This window comes from Rhincodon typus, chromosome 7 (genome assembly GCF_021869965.1).
Source record: "Rhincodon typus isolate 14 chromosome 7, sRhiTyp1.1, whole genome shotgun sequence".
Classification (NCBI taxonomy): Eukaryota; Metazoa; Chordata; class Chondrichthyes; order Orectolobiformes; family Rhincodontidae; genus Rhincodon; species Rhincodon typus.
Genome location: NC_063338.1, coordinates 47,865,071 through 47,889,520, shown reverse-complemented (window position 1 = coordinate 47,889,520; position 24,450 = coordinate 47,865,071). Strand labels below are relative to the sequence as shown.

The following is a 24,450-nucleotide window of genomic DNA, read 5'->3' as shown; positions in this document are numbered from 1 at the left end:
AAAAGCCTGTAGAAAATCTGTATTTAAATCCTAAACATACTTTGACATTCAGATAAATGTTTTCCAGAAAAAAAATCTCCAGGGTCACGTTATTTACTTTTTACTTTGAGTTGTTATGAGAACTCTAACTTTTGGTTCCATGGATAATAAATGTATTATATATTAAAGTCATGGATTCATACAGCACAGAAACAGGCCCTTTGGCCCAAATCATCCATGCTGACCAGGTTTTCTAGCTGAACTAGTCCCATTTTCCTGCATTTGGCCCATATCCCTGTAAATCTTTCTTATCCACGTTTTCTCCAAATGTCCTTTAAATGCTGTAATTGTAACCATGTCTACCACTCCCTCTGGCTGCTCATTCCACATACACACCACTCTCTATGAAAATTTTGCACCTCAGGCCCTTTTTACCTCTCACCTTAAACCTCTGCCCTCTAGTTCTGGACTCCCCTACTCTGGGGAAAAGGCCTTTGCTATTCACCTTATCTATACCCCTCATGATTTTATAAACCTCTGTAAGATCACCCCTTAGCCTGCTACACTCCAGGGGAAAAAAATTGTCCCAGCTTATCCAGACTCTCCTCATAATGCAAATCTTGCAGTCTCAGAAGCATTCTTGTAAATCTTTTTTGCAGCCTTTCCAGTTTAATAACATCCTCCCTATAGCAGGACAACCAGAAATTGGACTCTGTATTCCAAATGTGACCTCACTAATGCCTTGTACAGTGTAACATGGTATCCCAACTACTGTACCCAATGCTGTGACTGATGGAGGCAACCGTGTTCACCTGTGATGCTGTATACTGTGTATCTGCACCCGTTGGTCTGTTTGCCAACACTCCCAAGGGCCTTACCATTAACTGTGCAAGTCCTGCACCGTGTGTCTTACTGAAGTGCAACACCTTGCATTTATCTGTATTAATCTCCGTCTGCCACTCCTCGGCCAGCTATCCCAGTTCATCAAGATCCAATAGTACTTTTAGATGACCTCCACTGTCCACTGTACTACCAGTTTTGGCGTCATCTGCAAACTTACTAACCATGCCTCCGGTATTCTTATCCAAAATGTTTATATAAATGATTAAGAACAGTGGACCCAGCACTGATCCTTGCAGCAGATCGCAGGCCACAGGCCTCTCAGTCTGAACAACAACCCTCTACCACCACCCTCTGTCCCCTACCATCAAGCATTTGCATTTGCAAAATGATACCTCTTATTATGTTTGTCAGAGGATGCACATCTACTGTGCAGCTTGAGTTTAACACTTGTGAAAATTGAGACAAATTGTTTGGCATATCGGTTGTTTTAGTTCTTAATTTGAATGAATACATGTCTTAACAAACATTATAGTATAGAAAAATTGTGCAATTTGACCATCTTCATTAAGTGCTGAATTTAAAAATAAGAAAATAAGTAAAGGCAAAACAAAATGCATGCTTAATTGTGAAAAAGTTATGATTATATTAGGTTACAGTGAGGCAACCAGTAATAGGCTGCATCCTGGTAATATTCACAAATGATGCAAGTACTTCAGAACATAGCAGTAATCTACACCCACCTGCCTCCAGTTTAAATCAAAATTCCAAAAATGATGATATATAAATTATATACACTTCATCATAATAACCATTGGTTCTGTCAATATAAACTCTCTGAAACCATGTCAGTAGAGTCTCAGGAATAAAATTTAGAATCCATATTGTATTTTTCTTCCTCATTATCTGGAATTGTTAATCAGACAATTGCCCTCTGCATGTTTGCTGCAGCCATGCAATGCCTGAAATGAGTCTATTGGCATCTTTCAGCATTGCACCATTTAGAAGGATCAAAGGAATTCTTGTTTTACCCATTTTCTCAACATTACCTTTTTTTAATGGGGCTGTCCTTCATATCTCAATTGATACTGATTCTAAGAGACTACCAGTCTTGGAGACTTGTATTCAGTTTTCTTTATATTTGGGAGACTGGACAGTGTTTGAAAGACATTTTAATCACCTCATGACAATAAATGACTATCTTTTGTTGTGGATGTTCTTCAGTACAAGTATCACTTGTGATGTTAAGGCACGCCATATAAATGAAAGAAATTGAGTAACAGTTTGATCTGCTTCTCCTTATTCAATAGACCCAACTACTTTGGCGACTACTGAAAAGGAATTGCTTGTAGATCAGTTTTGACCCTCATATAGTTAGAATGAGGAAGCCTTGGGGACTTGTGAATAAACCAGACATTGCTTAGTATGAGATCTTTGTATCACTGCAACTTTTTGCAGACCCATTGACTGCAGCACTATTCAAGCGGCAGCACCATTCAGGATCTGCTAACTAATATTGAGCACCAGCTTTTGTTTAAACTAATACAGTAATGGAATCTAGGTCCTTTCCAGGTTGATGAATTTGGATTGATTGCATGATTTTCTTCAACTATATCCATTTTACAATCATGCAAAAATCATATTTTCTCTAACTTTGCCAAAGGCAATAAATATCAAACTACTTTTAGTCCACTTTGTTCTGTCTCTGAGCGTTCATAGTTGATGTTTGTGTCTTTTAAGGATTCGCTTATGTTGATCTAGCTGTGATTGAGTGTTTGATGATATCCTCTTGCAAGGGAATGCTGTTTCCAGTTAGATAAATTCACTCTCCATATTATAGGTGAAAGGCCTCAAGATCATACAATCCAGTTTTTTGGTAGAACTTTGGTCTGACAATATCTTTAAACTCTCTTTGTATAGTATAGCAGGCTTCTATACAAAAAGAGAGACAAGATAAAAACGACTGTTTGCTAAATCTCGGGCACACATACAAATCTCTCGCTCTCGCTCTGTCACTCACTTACGCTCCCTCACTCACACTCACTCTCTCTCCCTCTCCCTCTCTCATAGGCACCCATGCCCCCTCTCCCACCAGCGCGCACACCCCTGTGTGGTGCAGATGTGTGGAAGCATTTGTGAGGGGACTTTTGAGTAGGAAGGTTTGGCACATAGGCCATATCAGCATATAAATTTGAGATTTACTGTTGTCTCATCCAAGACCATTTACCATGTACTATGCATGTTTCAAAACGCTTTGTGCTTTACATGTGCAGTAATTGCGGGTCGCTTTTCTTTTAGAGTGATTTATCTGAAGCCCTGAAAGATGGGTATTTTCTTTATTCTGAAATACCACTAATATTGTACCACACTTAATTTTTATGCACAATTTTTTTATTTTTCTGTTAGGCTTTTGATTTGATTGAACAGCGGTATGCAGCAGTGAAGATCCATCAATTAAACAAAAATTGGAGGGAAGAAAAGAAAGAAAACTATCACAAGTATGTCTTTTATCATTAATACTGCAAACAGAATTTTCTGTAGTTTGTGAAGAAGAATTATATGCACTATTTTAATTGTTGGTTTTAGGCATGCATGTAGAGAATACAGAATACACAAAGAACTGGATCATCCCAGGATAGTTAAGTTGTATGACTATTTCTCCCTGGATACAGATACGTAAGTATATGCTGCTTTGTGATTTCAGAATGAATATGCTCCATACTTCCAAAAAGCAATAAGTCACTTTCATATAAGTTGAAATCTGTGACTTACATTTTTGTCCCTGTAAGAACTTATATCATATATACTATATTAAATTAAAAATGAATTATCAAATCACTTTGGGCAGTCAGCCAAAGGAGAATACTAACTCGAGACTAGCCTCTAAAATCATAATTTTGCAAATAAATAAACAAGGGAATTAAAATTAGTAGCTTCAAAGTTCAAGGGTGCAAAATGCATTTGCGAGTATCCTGTTTAGAGTTACTTTAATAGATCCCATTTATACTTCTATAAATTCAGTTCGATATTCTTTTTGTGGGATGCTGCAGATCAAAGTGCTTTATTTTTTCAAGGCCACTGCTTGAGATTTCTCTAAGGCTGTTTATTGATTTTTGAGACCTACTTTTTGACTTGCACTAACTAATTTGCGTGACTGCATCACCAAATATAACAATGCCTTTTGTATTCATGCTATTGTATGAGATATTGGACTCTCACGAGCAGTCTTGGTGTTAATGAATATCTTCAGTTATCAACCCCCCACTAAACCTAGGCACAGCACACATTCATTTCATAAAACCACATTATTTAAGTGGACAAAAGATGCAACATATATTAGAAGCAAAGGTTTTATTTTACTTATCAAAGTAATTGGCGCACACCTTGCAAATTAATGTCTTTTTTGAAAGAATTCATTACTTCACTGACTTTCAAGTTTCCTACCTTCCAGTTACTTGACAGGTTTATAAATGTCCGTTTGTTCCCTTTGGCAGCCTCCGTCCCCTTTCTCCTTTTTCAGCCATTATCTTCACACACTCATCCCTTTGCAACCATTGGTTTCTCTTTTCCCTTCCCATTCCGCATTCACTCTGCTAGCTTCAGTGCAACCAATGTTTCCTTGACCTCTGCACTTTTTTCTTGAAAAATTTGCAGCAACTTTGCAGGATGTGTTTATTACCGTCAGGCATTTCCACTAATTGTGCTCATTAATGAGACTCTGAGGGACTTCTAAAAATGAAGCTGCTTCTTTTGGTCAGAAAGTCTCCAATCGGAGTGTTTCAAAAAAAACTTTTGAATATCAAGTGTGCTAATTTATTAATAATACTACTGCTGTACCCAAGAAAAACCAGGAAATGTGTAAAGTTAAGCAATTTCCAGTTAATTAAAATCAGGTTACTAACAGGATGGCAAGTTGATATTGATTACAAATCATTTTTATGTAAATCATTTCAGGTATTGATGAAATTGCAGTCAGTTAGCAATCTTAAATACTTCATGTTTTTAAACATTTTTTCAAATTGAAATTTCAAAACAGTACCTGATTATACTAGTTAATTGCACATTTTGCACTTGATGAAATGTGAATGGGTTTGAACAAAAACTCATAACTTTTCTAATGCACATTTTTGCACTTATTTCCTAATTGCATCTAAACCTGTGCTCCATTATCACTGTGGTTCAGTAAATGAAGTAAAGTTATAATGCACATTGATGTTTATTGATGTACAAGTTTTATAGGGAGAGTGCCATAGATTTTATATTCTTCTCTGAAAAACTTATTACTTCTATTGTTTATGGATTGTGAAAATTGTGGGAGTAATATTGGAATTTCCAAAAGATACCAATTTAAGCGAGGGCAACTTCTGATTAATGTGAAGGACTGCAGAGGACATAGGATGGACAGGTGCAGTTCAGCATTGTTCACTATGAATATATTTGAAAGTTAGAATCAAGGAAGGGAGTAAACTTTGAATAAGCTTAATCGTAAACCACTGAGCCACCAATGTGGCATGGTGGCTCAGTGGTTAGCGCTGCTGCACAGCACCAGAGATCGGCTGCAATTCTACCCTTGGGCAACTGTTTGGAGTTTGCATGTTGTCCCTGTGCCTGAGTGGGTTTCTGCCAGGTGCTCCGCTTTCCTCCCACAGTCCAAAGATGTACAGGCTAGGTGGATTAGCCATGGTAAATGTGGGGTTACGGAGATGAGCGGGGGGGCTGGGTCTGGATGAGATGCTCTTTGGAGGATTGGTGCAGACTTGATGAGCCGAATGGTCTATTCCTACACTGTAGGGCTTCTGTGATTCTCTAATCCATAGTGAGCTGTGACGTACAGGTAAACAGGCTTTTAACAGCAACAGTGCAACTTCATAACCTCGAGTAAAAAGAGGTAAATTCTCTTTCTTCTAAATCTGAAAGTATAGAATACGGAAACTCTATAGTTTAGTAAACAAAATATGCGTAAGATACTGTACAGGTAGTGCTTTTGTTAAACTTGAAACCCAGCAGTAGTGTAAAAGTGTCTAGTTTTGATGTACCCTCAATATTTAACAGTCCTTTCATGCTTCTATTCAGCATAGCTGAGGATTGTTGAAACTGAGAGCAATGTGTGGAACATTAGATGTTCACCATCTTCATAATGCTAATAAAACTATGTTAGAATAGTAGTTTGGCTTCCTTTCAGGATCAATAAACTATCTCTCCAAAAATATGATAAATGTAATTTTACCAACTGAACCACAATTGAAATGCTTTTTTAAATCTTGATCTTTGTCTTCAATGTGCATTCACTGAACTATTGCTTTTCATGTATTCTGTTTTGTAAAATGTGGCAAGTCAGCCAACAGCCTAACTGCACTGTGGGGCAACAGAAATTACTGAAGAAACTCAGGTGAAGCAGCATCTGAGGATAGAAAGCAGAGTTAATGTGGTCCGGTGACCCTCCTTCAGAACTCACTGTGGAGTTCCAAATTCTTCGCATTTTGTGCAGATTGGCTTGGCATGCTGGTCGTAATTTCAAGATACTGTGTTTTGATATCACCTCAAAATAATGAAAATAGTTTATACATGGTGAATGTTTGGCGTTGCCATTAGCCCCAGTAAGATCGGCCACAGCTAGCAAGATTTGCTTGAAAAGTGACTTGCCTTTATCAATGTAAAAGTATGGCAGTTTACGGTTTTAAATAAAAACTGAAATTGTTGGAGGAACTCAACAGGTCTGGCAGCATCTGTGGAGAGAGAGACCAGAGTTAATATTTCATGTCAGTGAACCCCACTCCACGCCCCCCCGCCTCCCTTCAGAACCCAGTTTATGGTGTTCCTGTTTTCAGTTGTGAGAAATTTGCACCATAGGTGCAAACTACCAAAGAACAATTGAAAAGTAGTACAGTTGTAGCAAACTGACCAAATCACATGATGTCAAGCAGAGAATCTGTGTAACCTGCTGCAGGAAGAGTTGTGCACTAAAATGTAAATTATCTTTCCTTAGATTTTGTACAGTGTTAGAATACTGTGAAGGAAATGATTTAGACTTCTATCTGAAGCAGCACAAACTGATGTCTGAAAAGGAAGCAAGATCCATTGTAATGCAGATTGCAAATGCTTTGAGGTATCTAAATGAGATCAAACCACCCATTATACATTACGATCTAAAGCCTGGTAAGTTTTTCATTACAGTCTGTCTTGTGAACTAACATGAGTAGATGCTATGTGCATTATTACTGATGTTGGTGTTTTTTGGAATGAATTTTCATTTTAAGTATTAGATAAATGCAGTTTGTATTTGGAGGTGATGTTCAATGGATTGCAAAAAATTGCAGAATGACATTCCATACAGAAAAGTGAAAGTTTAGTAGCGCTGAGGTGTTTTGGGAATGAGCTTTGTTTTGAGATCCTACAGGGCCTTTATAATTTTTCTATTGTTTTCATTTTTCTTTTTGCCCTTTCTCTCTTGAATGGTTATGCTGGTAGCCCTCTAATGCACATGCATTGGCCCTTCTTAATGTACAAGTCTCGACAGTGTTAAATTGACCATCAGGAGCATTTGTGCTGTTTATTTTAACCTGGACAAAGCATAGGTCTTAAGATCATAATTAGAGCAGGAATGGGCATTTGACTTGTGAAGCCAGGTCTGCCAATCAATACAATCATGGCTGGTCTGATTGTGTCCTTAACTCCCCATTCCTGTCTGCTGCCCATTAACCCATAACTATCTTTCAGATCAAATGTCTAACTAACATGATCCTAAATACATTCCAGCCTATATTGATCTCTCTGGAAGAGCATTCCAAAGACGATTAATGCTAGGTGTAATTACATTTTTCTTCTCCATCTAAAATGGGAGATCCTTTATTTTAAATGGTCCTCCTGACCCTATTGTAGATTCTCCATAAGTGAAAACATTCACTCAGTATGTACCCTGTCAAACTCCCTCAGAATTTTATCTATTTAAATAGACCTACTTCCATTCTTCTAAACTCCAGTAGGTATATGCTCCAGCTGGCAGATTTATGGCCATTGATTTAACCAACCTACCCTACTTGCGGACTCTTTGTGTCCTTCTCATTACTAGTTTACTTATTAATCCTTGTAATATTCGCAAATACAGTCAGTACCATTATCCAGTTAATAACATAAGACATAAGATATAGGAATAGAATTAGGCCATTCATCTTATTAAGGCTGCTTCACCATGCAGTTATGGCTGATATGTTTCTCAACCCTATTCACTTGCATTTTCCCCATAATCCTTGATCTCCACAGCTTTCTATGGCAATGAGTTTCACAGATTCATCACCTGCTGGCTGAAGAAATTCCTTCTCACCTCTGTTCTAAAGTGTCATTCCTTCACTGAGGCTGTGCCTCAGGTTCGAGACTCTCCTACTGGTGGAAGTATCATCTCCACATCCACTCTGACCAGACCTCTAAGTATCCTGTAAATTTCACTGAGCTCCCTCCTCGTCCTTCTAAACTCCATCAATTACAGACCCAGAATCTACAACTGCTCCTCATATGACAAGCCTTTCATTCCCAGAATCATTCTTGTGAACCTCCTCTGGACTCTCTCTAAGGCCAACACATCCCCTTTAGATACTGTGCCCAAGACTGCTCTCAATATCCCAAAGCTGTCTGTCCATAGCCCAGACAGCCTCGGCAGTTCACGTCTACTGTTGTATTGTAGCCCTCTCAAAACTAATGCTAATATTTGCATTTTCCTTCCTACCTGCCAACAGAATATGCATGTTAACCTTAACAGAATCCTGGACTAGGACTCCCACATCCCTTTTGTACTTCATATTTCCAAAGCCTTTCCCCATTTACAAAGTAGTCTATGCCTCTCCTTTCTACCATATGGCAAAACTTCACACTCCCCCACATTGTATTCCATCTTCTACTTTTTTGCTCACTCTCCTACCTTGTCCAAGTTCTTAAGTTTTCCTACCTCCTCAAACTTAGCAAAAATGCCCTCAATTCCATACTCCAGATCATTAATGTAAAAGAGACAAAAAAAATTGCAGATGTTGGAATTCAGGGTAGACAAACAGGAAGCTGGAAGAACACAGCAGGCCAAGCAGCACCTGGAGGAAAGGAGCAGTCAATGTTTTGGGTATTACCCTTCTTCAAGAGCTGAAGAAGGGTAAAACCCGAAACGTTGACTGCTCCTTCCTTCCAGGTGCTGCCTGACCTGCTGTGTTCTTCTAGCTTCCTGTTTATGTATCATTAATGTATAACTTGAATCACTGTGGTCCCAACACTGACGTTTGCGGAACTCCACTAGTCATTGGCTGCCATTCTGGAAAAGACCCGTTTATCCCCACTCTCTTATCCCCAGCCTTACTGACTGGTGAAGATAGTGCCTACCAAGGCCTTTTGGAAATCTAAACAATGACGTCCACTGACTCTCCATTATCATTACCTCCTTAAAGAATTCTAACAGATTTGTCAGTCATGACCTCCCCTCGATGAAGTTGTGCTTATTCAGCCTATTTTACCATGTATTTCTAAGTACTCCGCAATCTTATCTTTAATAATAAACTCGCAAGATTTTACCAGCAACCAATGTCAGGCTAATTGGACTATAATTTGTTGTCCGCTGCCTCTTCCCTTCTTAAACAGGGGTATTAACCATTTTCCAGTCCTCTGGGGCCCTCCCTGACACCAGTGATTCCTGAAAGATCTCCACCAATGCCTGTACAATCTCCTCAGCTATCTCCTTCAGAACGCTGGGGAGGGATTCTGGGATTGAAGTAGCTGAACCCAGTCTCGTGTTGACAATCCAGAGACAATTTTCAATTGCACTGTTAACTGTTGCTCAACTTCTCCTGAGATCCATAGGAGAAAAATCAGAAAATAAACCAAGAAGAGGACGTCTGCTGGTAACGAAGCAGAAACAGGCCAGGGAAACCATCACTTTGCCACATGTCCACATTTCCAAGTATTTTCAGGACACTGAATTGATTCCAGTGCACTCTGCCCAGATCAGGAATTAACCCTTGGATCTTGCCTGGACTGACTTGGTACCATTGTCTTTGGCTATAAATGAGCTCAGGAAGCAAAGTAATAACTAACTGCTTTTGCATTTCAGTCAAGGTACTAGGAGAGCAAGGTGACTGTTGTGTCCATTTTCTGTCGTTATAGCATTCCTGCAAGCTAGGTGCACTGGCATGGTATAGTGTGGCATTCTGGGAAAGACACTGGCCACAAAATGTCGAAACAATCCTGTGTGTTTGTATCAGTTATTGACTGAGTAGATATCGTGAAGACACTTGAAAAGGTTTATGTGAGTGTGATGTCCCCACCAAGTTAGTGTTTCTGTCTGGACAGTGCATTTAACTGACCTCAAGATTGCTGATAACTAGGAAGATTTTAAATCTGATATTTTTCTTTAAGCCCTGTTAGATCAAAAGTTTATCTTGTTGTGCATCTTATTGTGACTATATGCTATGTGGAACTTTAAAACCAGGCAAATAGAAAGCAGTTTTATTAGAAAATGATACAACTAAACTACAGGTAACACAAGTATTTTATTTTACCTTTAGGTAATATCCTTTTGGTTGATGGAACTGCATGTGGAGAAATAAAAATAACTGATTTTGGCTTATCTAAAATTATGGATGACGATAATTATAATGCTGTAGATGGAATGGATCTGACATCTCAAGGAGCTGGAACATACTGGTAAACTCTACAAATTATTTCAGATGAGTGTTTATGAAATGTCATTTCGTTTCACAGCTTGGGATTCCTCTTTAGATAACCTATTGATAAAAGGTTCTCAAATATACTACAAGCAAATAACTTGGATTAATAAAATTGCAGATGTTGACTTCTGAGAAGGTTTGGATGTTTTTGTTCATGACATATAAGCATTGTATCAAAAATTCTGTTGGAAGATTATTACAAAGAGATTGCTTAAATATTGCATCTGAACTGATGAAGTATTCAAGTAGATCGACCATCCAGCTTTGCATTTAAACTTTTGCTTGAAGACAACTTTAATTGAAGGAGATTTTCTTTTAGTTATAGAAGCTGTATTTTTTTAAATGATGTTTCGTGGAGGTGTAGATAATATAATAACATTTATGTAGCTGCAGTGTAGTCCCATTAGAGATTTTAACACAAAATCCAGATTAATATTGTCTCTGGTAAACTTTCAGGTGATGCTTTAAGCTTTAAGTCCCACTTCTTCTCTCATGTTCCTTGCAACATGCCAGATCTGGAGGTAACAGAAATAGGTGCATATTAATAGATACATTCTCTATTCAGCAAACTTCTAGACCATTTTTGTTGCACAGTCTTTTGAGTTCCAGAAAAGATTAATATTAACATTAAAAATTAATATGGATTTTGGGTACAGTTGAACCAATGATGGTAGATGCTCCAACTCTCTTTTTGGCGTCTTTTAAACATAACACTCAATTAATATTGCCTAATTAATGGAGATAAGCTGTTCACCAACAAATTTCGGTAAAATGTTTTAGCTGGTAATTTCAATCTTTAACAGCACATCAAACGAAATGGCTAATTCTGAGCTCCAGTTAAGTGCAGGTGATTCATAGTTTCCTGTTGGATGTGACATTGTTCATCTCTGTCTAGCAGATGCTGCTTCCACTGTTTGACTGTCCTGTATTATAGCATCACTTCATTTTTAGATATATTTGGTGCTGTTCCTGGGATTTTCTCCTCTCGTACAGGTAGTTCTCCTATAATGCGATGGTTGTGTTGTTGCTTAACCTCACACTATAGAAAGTCGCTAGAGAAAATCACAGTATAGGGAAGTTGCTATATATGTACAACAGAAAGTTCGCATTATCCAAACAGCGTCCACTATTCCATCCATCGCATTACAGCCAATTCGAGTTAAGGAAACACCCATTATAGCAGAACTACCTGTAATTGAGCCAGATCTCTGACATGACAATGATACATACGCAAGGCCATTGTTTTACATATTCTGGCTGAATAAAATTATTTGGCTGCTGATGGCCCACAGCACTCCAAGAATAACCAGTTTTGAGTTGCTAGATCTGTTCTAAGTTCAACTGCTTTTAGTGCAGTGACAGTGAAACACAACACAATTCTGAACAAGAAGATGGGACTTTGTCTTCACGAGGGCTGTGTAGTAGTCACTGTTACCGATACTCTGTAAACAGATGTGCCTGTGAAAGGTAATTTAGTGGGAGCAAGGTCAAATTGATTTTTACCTCGTTGGTTCCCTCATCACTGGCGCAGGCCTGTTCTAGCAGATATATCCTTTAGGATTTGGCCACCTCAATCGTGATATGGATGGTCCATCAGTTCTTCTCCAGTTGATACAGCTGAGTTACATTTCAGAGGGCCGTTGAAGGCCAACTACATTACTCTGGATTTGGAATTTCATTTGGGCCAGACCAGGTAACGGTGACAGATTTAATGTTTCAAGTTTAGTGATTCTTCAGGAGTCCAGAACTAGTTCGAAAGAAACATCAATGGACTATAAATGTAAACTCTGTTCCTCTCTGTACAGGTGCTGCTGAGTTTTTTCAGCACTTTTTAAGATTTATTTCACATCTCCAGAATCCACAATATTTTGCTTTTATTTATAAGAATAACATATTTTCTACCCTAAAGGACAAAGTGAACCAGATGAGTTTTTTTATGACAATCAATGATAGTTTCATTATCACCCTCTTGAGACTAGAATTGAACTTGCATCCCACCAGCCATCATGGTGGGATTTGAACATTTAGCTTGGGCTTCAGTCTTACCAGTTCAGTGACATTAGCACTAAATCACTACCTTCCTATAATGGATGTCTGTAGATCTTGTTACTTAGCATTCAGTACTTAGCTAGAGTTAAAGTTGAATTTAATGAAATTGAAGGCAAATTATTGATCTGGTTGGGAAATTGGCTGAAATTCAGGAGGATGAATAAAGATAATGGACAGTTATTTTAGTTGGCAGGTTTTGACTAGTATCCTGCAAGGAATGAACTGAAGCATTAAATATTCACTGCATTTATTAACAGCCTGGATGATGGGATAGGAAGCCATATATGTATTGATGACACAAAAATGGATGACAATGAGGTGAAAGCCTAAAATTACAGAGATTAATACATTAGATGAATGGGCAAAACTGCAGCAAATGAATTTCATTGTTGGTAAGTATGAGAGCATTCACTTTGAACCTAAAAAGGGTAGAACAGAACACTTCCTAAATGACAAGGCAGTAAAGGTCCAGACACTTGAATTCAGATTCATGGATTTTGACCCATGCAGGTTTGATGACATTTGTGACTCTATGAATGTGACATGGATCATTATTTTCTTCTTCAGGGCATTTTAATCAAAATTGATAATAAAATGATGGCCTTTATGTCTGCTGGCTAGAATACCTGGATATCTTGAAAATATCTTGAAGGTTAAGGGTTAAATTGATCATATTTTTAAAATGTTGTAGCAGAAAGGAGAGGTAGTGAAATTGTCCATGCTGGTTGAGAAATCTAGGGCTAGCAATCATAGGTTCTAAGTTTTAAGACTATTTGGAGTGAAAATGGAAAACACTTTATCGTCCCAGCTGACGGAAACGCTGGGCAAATCTAACTGAAGAGGTCTATAGGAATTATTTTTGTAATTTGGGTACAGTTTGTGTTATTTTTGGTTCATTTTAAATCAAAGTTTTGTTAAGCAACGGTATTAGGGGATATGGGTCATAGGCACATATATGGGGTTAGGTCACAGATCAGCTGTGATCTCATTGAATGGCAGAACATGCTTGAGAAGTTGAATGGCCTACTCCTAATCCTATGTTATGGCCAGTCAGAACATATTCACTTTTAATTTTAATTTTAAATCCAATTGATTTTGTTAATTAAAAGTATTGAGAGATTTGGGACAAAAGTGGGTGTATGGTTAGGTTTCAGATCAACCGTAATCTCACTGAATGGCAGAACAGGCTGAATGACTTACTTTGTATGGTCCTGTTCAGTGATATTGACTAAATTTAAAAGCCCAAAATTGTTAATTTTATCTTTGCTCTCGTAATAGCATGTTTTACTCGTATCTTAATCAAAAACAAAAAGTGGCACTTGCACGTGTTTTCCCAAAATCCAAGATAATTTGCTGAATTCAGTACAAACTTAATCTGCTTCTGTGTTTTACACTCATTCTTTTTGGTAGAAAGTTTGGATTAATCCAGGACAGTCAGCATCGATTGTGACAGCACAGTTGTGTTTGACTAGCTTGCTGGAATTCTTTGAGGAGGCATTGAGAAGGGTTGATGAGAGTGCCAAGTTTGTTGTAGTCCAAATGCATAGTATGAGAGAAAATTGTAGATCACGGTAAGATATTGGTGAATTGGTCAAGTTGGTAGAAAAATGACAAGCATTATTCAGTCTGAAGAAATGTGAAATAATGCATTTGGGAAAAACAGACTAAGCATAGGAATGCACAATAAATGATAGAACAGAGGGGCCTTGGAATGCATATCCACAGATGCTCAAGGTAGCAGAACAAGTAGATGCAATGTCCAAGAAGGTGGATTTACAGGATATTTCACTTTATTAGCTAATGTACAAAATATAACTGCAGAGAAATAAATCTAGAATGTTATAAAACAGCAGTTCGGCCACAAATAAAATAGTGTACAGTTCTGATTACCACATTAAGGACAGGATGTGGTTCCATTAGAGATGATATGGAGGTGCATAAGGATCATAGAATCCCTACAGTGTGGAAACAGGCCATTCGGCCCAACAAGTCCACACTGCTCCTCCAAAGAGCATCCCACCCAGACCCATTCCCCTACCCCTGCATTTCCCATGTCTAACCCACCTAACCTAAACAATCCATGGGCACTATGGGCAATTTAGCATGGCCAGTCCACCTACCCTGCACATCTTTGGACTGTGGTAGGAAACCCACGTAGACATGGGGAGAATGTGCAAACTCCACACAGACAGTTGCCTGTGGCTGGAGTTGAACCTGGGTCCCTGGCGCTGTGAGGCAGCAGTGCTAACCACTGAGCCACCGTACCGCCCATAAGAATTTTAGCTAGGAACAAAGATTGGGTTAGGTTGGTATTATTCTCTTTGGAACAAAGGCCAAGAGATTTCATTCAGACATCTCATGAGAGGGCGAAATATGGTGAATAGAATCTAATTCTCCTAGAGAGATCCATAACTAGCTGGCATCGATTTAAAATAGAAGGATTAGGGGAGAGTTGAGGAATAATGTTTTCATCCTGAAGGTTGTGGAGGTCTGGAACTCTCACTGCCTAAAAGAGTGGAGGAGACAAGAAGTTCTTCATATTAAAATAAAGTACTCTGATATTCATTTGAGGTGTTATAATCAACAAGGCTATGGGCCAAGAGCTGAAAAATGAGATTAAGGTAAATTTTTGGATGAGTGTAAACACAACTTGTTGATTAATGCTTTTTTAAAAATTTATTCATTTGTGGGATGTGGACATCAATGGCTGGCAGCATTTATTGCCCTTCCCTTGTTGCCTTTAAATTGGTGGGGAGCTGCCTTCCTGAACCACTGTAGTCCATCTGCTGTAGGTTGACCCACGATGCCATTTGGGAGGGAATTCCAGGATTTTGACTCAGTGACTGAAGGAATGGCAATATATTTCTAAGTCAGGATGGTGAGTGGCTTGGAGGGGAACTTGGAGGTGGTGGTGTTCTCACATATATATGTTGCCCTTGTCCTTCTAGATGAAAGTGGTCGTAGGTTTGGAAGGTACTGTCTGAGGATCAGTGTTGAATTTCTGCCGTTCATCTTGTAGATAGTACACGGTGGTGGAGGGAGAGGATGCTTGTGGATAAAGTGCCAGGCAAATGGGGAGTATTCCATCACGCTTCTGACTTGTGCCTTGTAGACTTTGGGGAGTCAGAAGATATTTTACTCGTCGGAGTAACCCTAGCCTCTGACCTGCTCTTGTAGTCACTGTGTTTATGTGGTGTGTCCAGTTGAGTTTCTGATCAATGATAACCCCCAGGATATTGACAGTGAGAGATTCAGTGATGGTAACCCCATTGAATGTCAAGGGGTGGTGTCTCTTATTGGTGATGGTAACAGCCTGGCATTTGTGTGGTACGAGTATTATTTGCTGCATGTCAGCCAAGCTTGGATATTGTCCAGATCATGTTGCATTTGGACATGGACTGCTTCAGTATCTGAGGAGTCATGAATAGTGCTGAACATTGTGCAGTCATTGGCAATCATCCCCACTTCCGACCTTATGATGGAGGGATGGTCATTGATGTAGTAGTTGACGATGGTTGGGCCTTGGACACTACCCTGAGGAACTCGTGCAGAGATGCCCTGGGGCTGAGATGACTTGACTCCAACAACCACAATCGTCTTCCTATGCGTCAGGTATGACTCCAACCAACAGAGTTTGCCCCCTGATATCCATTGATCCCAGTTTTGCTAGGGCTCCTTGATGCCACACTGGGTTGAATGCAGCCTTGATGTCAAGGGCTGTCACTCTCCTCTCACCTCTGGAATTCAGCTCCTTTGTCCATGTTTGAACCAAGGCTGTAATGAGGTCAGGAGCTGAGTGGTGCTGGTGGAACCAACTGGGCGTCACTGAGCAGGTACTGCTTGATAGCACTGCTGATGACACCTTCAATCACTTTACTGATGATTGAAAGTAGACTAATGGTGCAGCAATTGGCCAAATTGGATTTGTCCTGCTTTTTAGGTACAGGACATGGGCAATTTTGCACATTGCCGGGTGGATACCAGTGTTGTAACTGTAGTGGAACAGCTGTGCTGAGGGAGCAGCAAGTTCTGGAGCACAAGTCTTTAGTACTATTGCTGGAATGTTGTCAGGGCCCGTAGCCTTTGCCGTATCTAGTGTCTCCAACCATTTCTTGATATCATGTGGACTGAATTGAATTGGCTGAAGACTGGTTTTTGTAATGCTGGGGACCACTGGAGGAGGCCGAGATGGGTCATTGCAGTCGGTACTTCTGGCTGATGATTGCTGCAAAAATTTCAGCCTTATCTTTTGCACTGATGTGTGGGCTCTTCCATCATTGAGGATGGGGATATTTGTGGAGCCGCTTCCTCCAATGAGTTTAATTATCCACCATCATTCATGACTGGATGTAGCAGGACTGCAGAGCTTAGATCTGATCTATTAGTTGTGGGATCGCTTAGCTCTGTCTATCACTTGCTGCTTATGCTATTTGGCATGCAAGAAGTCCTGTTTGGTGGCTTCACCAAGTTGACATCTCATCTTCAGGTATGTCTGGTGCTGCTCCTGGCATGCCCTCCTGCACTCTCCATTGAGTTGCTTGATCTGTTTGAAGTCTGTTCCATTTAGCATCGTGAAAGTGTCACACAGCACGATCGAGGTTATTCTCCATGTGAAGGCAGGACTTCATCTCCATGAGGACTGTGTGGTGGTCGCTCTTACCAATACTGTCATGGACAGATGCATCTGCAACTGGCAGATTGGCAAGGGTGAGGTCAGGTATGGTTCACTGTTTGATCAGTATTACTGCTGGCGAGCCACTCTTGGTGGTGGACATTGAAATCCCCCACCCAGAATACATTTTGTGCCCTTGTCATTCTTAGTGCTTCCTCTTAAGAGTTGAACAACGTGTAGGCGTACTGTTTCATCATCTGAGAAAGGACAGTACGTGGTAATCAGCTGGAGGTTTCCTTGCCCATGTTTAACCTGAAGCCATTAGATGTCATGGGGCCCAGACTCAATGTTGAGGACTCCCAGGACAACTCCCTCCTGACTGCACACCACTGTGCCACCACCTCTGCTGGATCTGCACCATTGTCTGTAAGGCATGATTGCGTGACTGGAACTGTGACAGGCTGTTGCTTGACTGCTCTGTGAGACAGATCTTCCAATTTTGGCACTGGCCCCCCCCGATGTTAGTCGGGAGAACTTTGCAGGATTGACAGGGCAGGGCTGTTTCTGCCATTGTCTTTTCTGGTGCCTAGGTCGATGCCAATTGATCTGTCCAGTTTCATTTCTGAGACTTTTCAGTGATTGGTACAACTGAATGTACACCACGCTATTTCAGAGGGCAGTTCAGAGTCAACCACATTACTGTGGGTCTAGAGTTAAATGTAGGCTGGACCAGGTGAGGATGGCAGATTTTCCTTCCCTGAAGTATACTAATGAACCAGATGGGTTTTTCTGACAATTGACAATGATTTCATAGTCATCAGTAGGTTCTTAATTCCAGTTTTTTTTATAGATTGGATTCAAATCCCACCTTCTGCCGTGGGATTCAAATCCGGGTCCTCAGAACATTGCCTGGGTCTTTGGACTAGTAGTCTAGTGATAATACCCTCCTATTCGCTTTCTGTCCTGTAAATTCCTGTGCTGCTGTTTCGTACAGAATTTATTCTTAATGTGCAATTAACATACCTTCGCTTTGGAGAATTTGAACAGAATGACAAGAACGTGCTGTACATTGATAGCAACGTAACCTAAGTATAGGACTTTGTAACTCTCCAAATATACACTAGTGCCTGTTTGGGATTTTTCAGAAGTAACAAACATCCAGTTGCTTGCGTGAACATAAAAAATCTCCGTGTGCCAAAAGGAAGAAGCAGTTTACCACACTGTCTTAATCAACAATCTGTTCTCCTCCAACACCACCAAAATAGAAATGAGCTCATATTTATCCCATTTGTTTGTTCTAATTGTCTGTTATGTTTACCTACATAATCGTCATGACCACACTTTAGAATTAGCTGGTTGGCTGTGAAGACTTTTGGGATGTTATATATTTGCTGCACAAGTGCAAGCTTATTTTTACTTATCCAAATGCTAGGAGATACTCGGGGACTGTATCTTGGGAGGGCAATCTGAGAGCTGCCATCTATACTTTACCCTGAAGCACCAGCACCTTTCCCCATCTGAACCATCAATAAAGAACTTTCTGAACACCTGGCATCCATGTCAAACTTTTCATTACATTTGCAAACCCTGAATTCTTAATTTCCTGACATAATTGCATCAACAAATGCCCTTCTGTAAATACTTGAAGAGCACAGTGTATATTGATGTATATTTGTGATCAAAGTCAGACTGGTGAAACCTGCTAAAAGAAAGAGGTAAAACTTGTAGTTGCAGAAAAATTGCAACAAAACTTGACCATTACACTTTATCCTGGCTTTAGGGGTTTATACTTTCAAAGCTGAAAGATTAAAATGAATGATTTGAGATGACTTTTGAAACCTCATACGTTTCATGGGTGACTTTATGAACGGGGGTTAAGGTATAATGTGAACCAAATTCAAAGTGAAGTTGAATCTGTCCTGCCTAAATTCTTGCTTTAACGTGATTTCCACCACCCCATTTTGTCCCAGTATCTCATTTTTCACATGTCTGTGAATGAAGCTACCAGTTTATTGCAACATTAGAAACTGAATTGGAGACTGTCCCAAATTAAGTTCATTTAAGAATGTTATAATCAGCAGTTATAATGATGGTTTGAGACTCGATTTGACTATTCAAGCCCAAATGCAATGGGCTAAAATTGAGGCCGGTGCAACCCAGTTGAACCAGCACCAATGTGCTGAGACTTGAGCTTAAGTTTCTAATGCTGATTTATCTAAAACCAGACTCATCCACAAAACCGGCCACGATCCCTGATTAACTTTAATGAGTGGCAAGTTTCTGATGTTTGCAGCATTTCAAGGAATGTTCACCTTGAGCTCATTTTCTTTCAGGTACTTATTTAAGAAGTCTTAACATTAAAAGATACATAATTTTCAGAGAAACTGACTAATGTACTTAATGAGACTTGTAAATGGTTCAATGTTTTTAAAAATTATTTTGTGATTCTAAAAGTTTTTACAGGTGGAATCTAGATACTTATTAAAACACTTTTTTGAGAGAAAGCTTTTCAGTTGTATTAATTAGCCTGTACAATTCTTAAGTACATCAATTGATGTTTATAATCCATGGATGCATGCACAGCTGTAATCTAATTTTCTAATTTTTTTTTACTCAACCATGGGCGTCGCTGGCTAGCCAGCATTTTTTTTTTAATTGCCTGTCCCTAGTTGTCCTTGAGAAGGTCATGGTAAGCTGCCTTGTTTTTGCTGCGATCCATACTATGCTGGATCACCTAAGATTTTACATTTGAGATTATGCAAATATTTTTCTGGAAACTTGATTGTAACCTAACTGGTATAATTTGTCACAATGGTCTAGTAGGCTCCTTATTTAATTAGTTGTGCCATGCATTTAATTAAGTAGTTATACAAGAAAGTACAGCATTTGTTAAACCATAACTTGGTCTAAATTTCTCTTTTCAAAATAATTTTTGTATGGATGAACTGTGTGCTGATGGAAGCATTTTTTTTTTAACTTTTAACAGGTATTTGCCTCCTGAGTGTTTTGTTGTAGGAAAAGAACCACCCAAAATTTCTAACAAAGTGGATGTCTGGTCTGTAGGTGTTATCTTTTTCCAGTGTCTCTATGGTCGTAAGGTGAGGGTTTTCATTTTGTTTGTTATGTACACCAACAGTTTATTTCTGTCTCTTTTGGCAAAAGCTGGATCTAATGTGAAGCCTTCTGCTTTTTCAGCCATTTGGCCACAATCAGTCACAGCAAGACATCTTACAGGAGAATACAATATTAAAAGCTACTGAAGTCCAATTCCCTGTTAAACCAGTTGTTAGCAATGAAGCAAAGGTAATTGTTCCCAGTGTTTTTATGTAACCCTGTTATTAGATAATGGGTGATATTTATTGATTGTTTTAAATAATTGTCAAGACACGTTGCATAATGTCTAATGTTTCTGTTGTTCTAGGCTTTCATTAGGCGTTGTCTAGCTTACCGTAAAGAAGATCGTTTTGATGTCCATCTGCTGGCTAATGATGCCTACCTTCTCCCTCATATGCGCCGGTCCAATTCTTCAGGAAACCTTCATATGCCTGGACCAGCCACAATTCCTGTTTCACCCATGTCAAGCATAGTTTCTTATTAAGATTTACTTTAGTCAGAGTGACAATTCTTATAGAACTTCTTTCAAGGTTGATTTGCAGTTGGATGTCACAACTTGTGGCCAGCTGGGCAACATGAGATAAAAGGGGGAGGCAGTGAAATGATTGAAAGGCGCCAGTTGTTGAATCGTTTGATTTATTTCAAGTAGAGTTTGAACCATGGACAACAATCAGCTGCACTTGTTACAAAATTACTGTAGACCGTAAAGCTCAGTACTCCCATCAGGCAGCCTTTGTGTTCAGAACTGTTCATCCTCTCCTGCTTTTTTGGGAACACTGTATATAGTAGCCTAATGAGTCACTTTGGAACTATTTTTTAATATAATACTGATTTTGTTTAAAATAAGGCCAGAACAAATGATTTTAGCACAAAGAAATACAACAGCCCACCCAAATAAAATTATGTGAAGAGAGATTGTAGTAGCCCTCATAAAACCTGACAATGCACAAACCATTTGCATATTGAAGCTACTATGAACAGCTGGTGTATTTATAGGTCAAACTGTAGAATGTACTGTGCAGGACAATAGTAAGATAGCATTGTTTTATATTGTTGTAAATGATTTCATTATACTTGTTCTTAAGTTACAGTTTGATTCTGTACAGGCTGTATTATAATCTGGCTTTATTTGTTTGGTTTTCTTTAATGGGAACTCTTATTCCAATAATGGAGCTTTTGCCATTGCTGCTAGGTTGCATTGGTGTTTTTGTTATAACATGGCCTTCATACCTTATTCACACAACTGAAGTGTCTAAAGGCTTAATTTGTGTTAAATAAGACCATTTTAAGCAAGTTTTGTAGTTTTGAGGAATAGGTCATTTTACTAATAAGTCCTGACCTGTTTGACAAAATAATTCGAGTGGTTTTCAAATATTTTGGAAGAAAAAAATGAAAATGCAAGTGAGATCACATGTTTGCAGGATTATTGATTTCTTCTGTGTAGATAATATGATGTGAAACATTAAATTCTGAACAGTTGCCTTGTGCTGTACAAATTACAACCATTTTCAGTAATACAAAATCTTGCTGTTTAGTACAATTTACTGCTTGTTTTAACATCCATACTATAGAATACCTGTACGTAATTAGTACACTTGGAAACAAAACAAAATTGGTTCATCTAGGCTTTGTTAATGTTGTATAATTAAGCTGTTGCCTGTGTTGCTGTTGTTAAAAGCGACTGTTTTCACTGTAAATAAAATGTTATCTGTCAATAAAACGGTGCTGCTGATACTGTAGAGAGTGTAGCCAAAACCAGTAATAAACATTCAAAATTATATTTCATTCAGGTAGCTTTGTCAAAGAAAATGTATATTTTAAGCATCATGCACACAATTAAATTTATCTCCATCTGTTCTGGAAAAACTATTTGCTTAGCGTGCTATGAATTCTTATTATATGGTGATAAAGCACACGGTATCAATTTCTGGTTTCTGTTGAGCCTCCAAATTATGATAGATCAGTTTTTCCCACTCCTGCTCAGAACTCCATTTTTACTTCTAAGATGGAATAAGGCCATCAGTCTTTCTGGTGTAGATTAGATCATAGTTAGAAAAGATTGTTATTTTATGAATGTATTTACTGCTGAGTCAGCCAGTCCTTGGGTTCTTTTTTTAATATAATGCTTGATATAAACAACAGTGATAACCCTCAAGAAAAGAATCACAACAAAATGTTTTTTATTGGAATAAACAAATAAAATAAAACTGACAACAGTAATTTTTTTCAGGTTATATGAAAACAATCTCATCAATTGCGATCTCTGGGAAACCGGAAAGACATGAAAAAGAGGTAGAACAACAACTGACAAAGATTCTGTTAAACAATTATCAAATACTACTGATACTGAAAATCCGAAATCAAAAAATTGCTGGAAATAATCCAATCAGGCAGCATCTGGAGAGAGAAAAAGTTTTAATTTGATGATCTGTCATCTGAAGGGGAAGTTAGAAGTATAAGCAACTACAGAGGAGGGAAAATGGGAAAATGAAGGGAAGAACAAAAGGGAAAGTCGATGACAGTGATTTCCTTTGCTCAATGGAAACTCAACGATCAATACCTCATCTTTCAGTTGCGTGCTTTACAGCCTTCCAAATTCAGTTAAATAATTTGAGATCTTAATCACTATTCCTATATTTTGGGACTGCAGCTGCTGGCAAGGATTTGATTACCATGGAGCTCTTGTAGCTCCATCTTTTGCTTCTAATCCCTTTATCACCCTCTTCCACCTTCCCCCCCCCCCCCCCCGAACCTTTCTTGTGCCCCCCCCCAACATTCCTTTAGTAATTTAATTGCTGAACATTAGAGGCCAGTTGTAAATAACAAAACATTTAACAAACAATCACCAATTGGCAACTTGGCATTGCCTAGTGAGAATCTTACCATATTGCTTGTGAAAAGCGTAAGTAGTGTAAGAGATCTCTGTGTCAAGGTGGGCCTTGTTGCATCTTTCACCCAATTCTGCCACACACCTCACCACAGCCCACATCACTCAGACCCTATGAGATTCTGCTTACAATTTCAAAACATAATCTTAAAAATGTCGTAATTGTCACCCACTCTCTTTAAAAAAAAACTGAAGCCTTCACCGTAGAGACATGTTTTCATGAGTCACCCAGAATGTAATGACTTAACCATTCTATACATTTCAACAACTATCCTACTGCAAACAGTGCATGTAATATTCTCCCACTCCCAAGCTGTCACATTTCCTACTAGACATCATCTTGACAGCATCATGATGGTTAACCTGTATCAATTGAATGTATGCAATAGTTGAAGTTTGAAATCCAATTTCTCTTTATTTCTAATATTTTCTCCTTGTGTGAGAATTTTCTGCTTTCCTAGTGGCTTGTCTCCCATAATGATTAAAGTTCATATTGATCCCATACCCTTGGTTATAAGATAGCACAGTTGATTCAGACAGCAAAATGCTATCAAGAACAATATTGCATATTTCTGATAGTCCTTTCAGCTCTTTGAATTCCAGGAGGTCTAAACTGTAGAGTCAGAAAATGCATTTGGTTGTAATTTATTTTACCCTATGGTTTCAGTATTTAATTTGATTCCTCTTAAAGAGCCAGACCTTGCATTTTATCAGGATACCAGTGTTTTGACTCTGTCTTTGGGTCATCCTGTTCCAATTTACCTACTGATCTGTGCTGTCTTTCAGAGAGAAATTCTTTAATACTCAAATTTTTAAAAATGTTTCAGCTAGTCAACTATGTTATTGTTCTCCTCTTTCAACACAGGATTAATTGTTCTGCTTAATTGCTACTGAATTTTGTTGAGATTATGAGCAAGATCTTCTGGTTTTTTAGGGGTGGGCCTTGTTAACAACCAATACCTGGACTGGTTTCCCCAATTTATTAGCTCCAGCTAGGATACTCTAAGTTGTGAAGCTTCTGGATGAGGAGGAATGAACTGGCTCCCCTTTAATTCTCCTTTCTCCTCGGTTGGATGCAACAAGATTAGTTTGGAAAAGATCCCTTGCCTTGGCATTTTCCCAGAATTTGTTTTGAAAGGTGCTAATTCAATCTTGTTTGTTATTTCTTCTTGTGTTTCATAATTAATAATGCAGTGCACATACACAGAGAAGAGGTCACTCAAAACAAGTTAAAGATATACAGAACAGTCTGAGTTCTGTGAAGTGTAGAC

At 38.7% G+C, this 24,450-nt stretch overlaps 1 protein-coding gene across 3 annotated transcripts in view; it reads left to right on the top strand.

Moving 5' to 3' along the window:
• Positions 1 to 22,070, top strand: part of tlk1a (tousled-like kinase 1a) — a 133,352-nt gene extending 111,282 nt beyond the window's left edge. For all 3 annotated transcript variants that reach the window (XM_048598771.1, XM_048598769.1, XM_048598770.1), the window contains 7 exons: positions 3,226 to 3,317; positions 3,406 to 3,495; positions 6,806 to 6,975; positions 10,356 to 10,494; positions 20,165 to 20,276; positions 20,374 to 20,481; positions 20,600 to 22,070. In XM_048598771.1, the coding sequence (XP_048454728.1) occupies positions 3,226 to 3,317; positions 3,406 to 3,495; positions 6,806 to 6,975; positions 10,356 to 10,494; positions 20,165 to 20,276; positions 20,374 to 20,481; positions 20,600 to 20,776 (888 nt within the window). In that variant the 3' untranslated portion in view covers positions 20,777 to 22,070. The remainder of the gene's footprint in view (positions 1 to 3,225; positions 3,318 to 3,405; positions 3,496 to 6,805; positions 6,976 to 10,355; positions 10,495 to 20,164; positions 20,277 to 20,373; positions 20,482 to 20,599) is intronic.
• Positions 22,071 to 24,450: the final 2,380 nt, after the last annotated feature.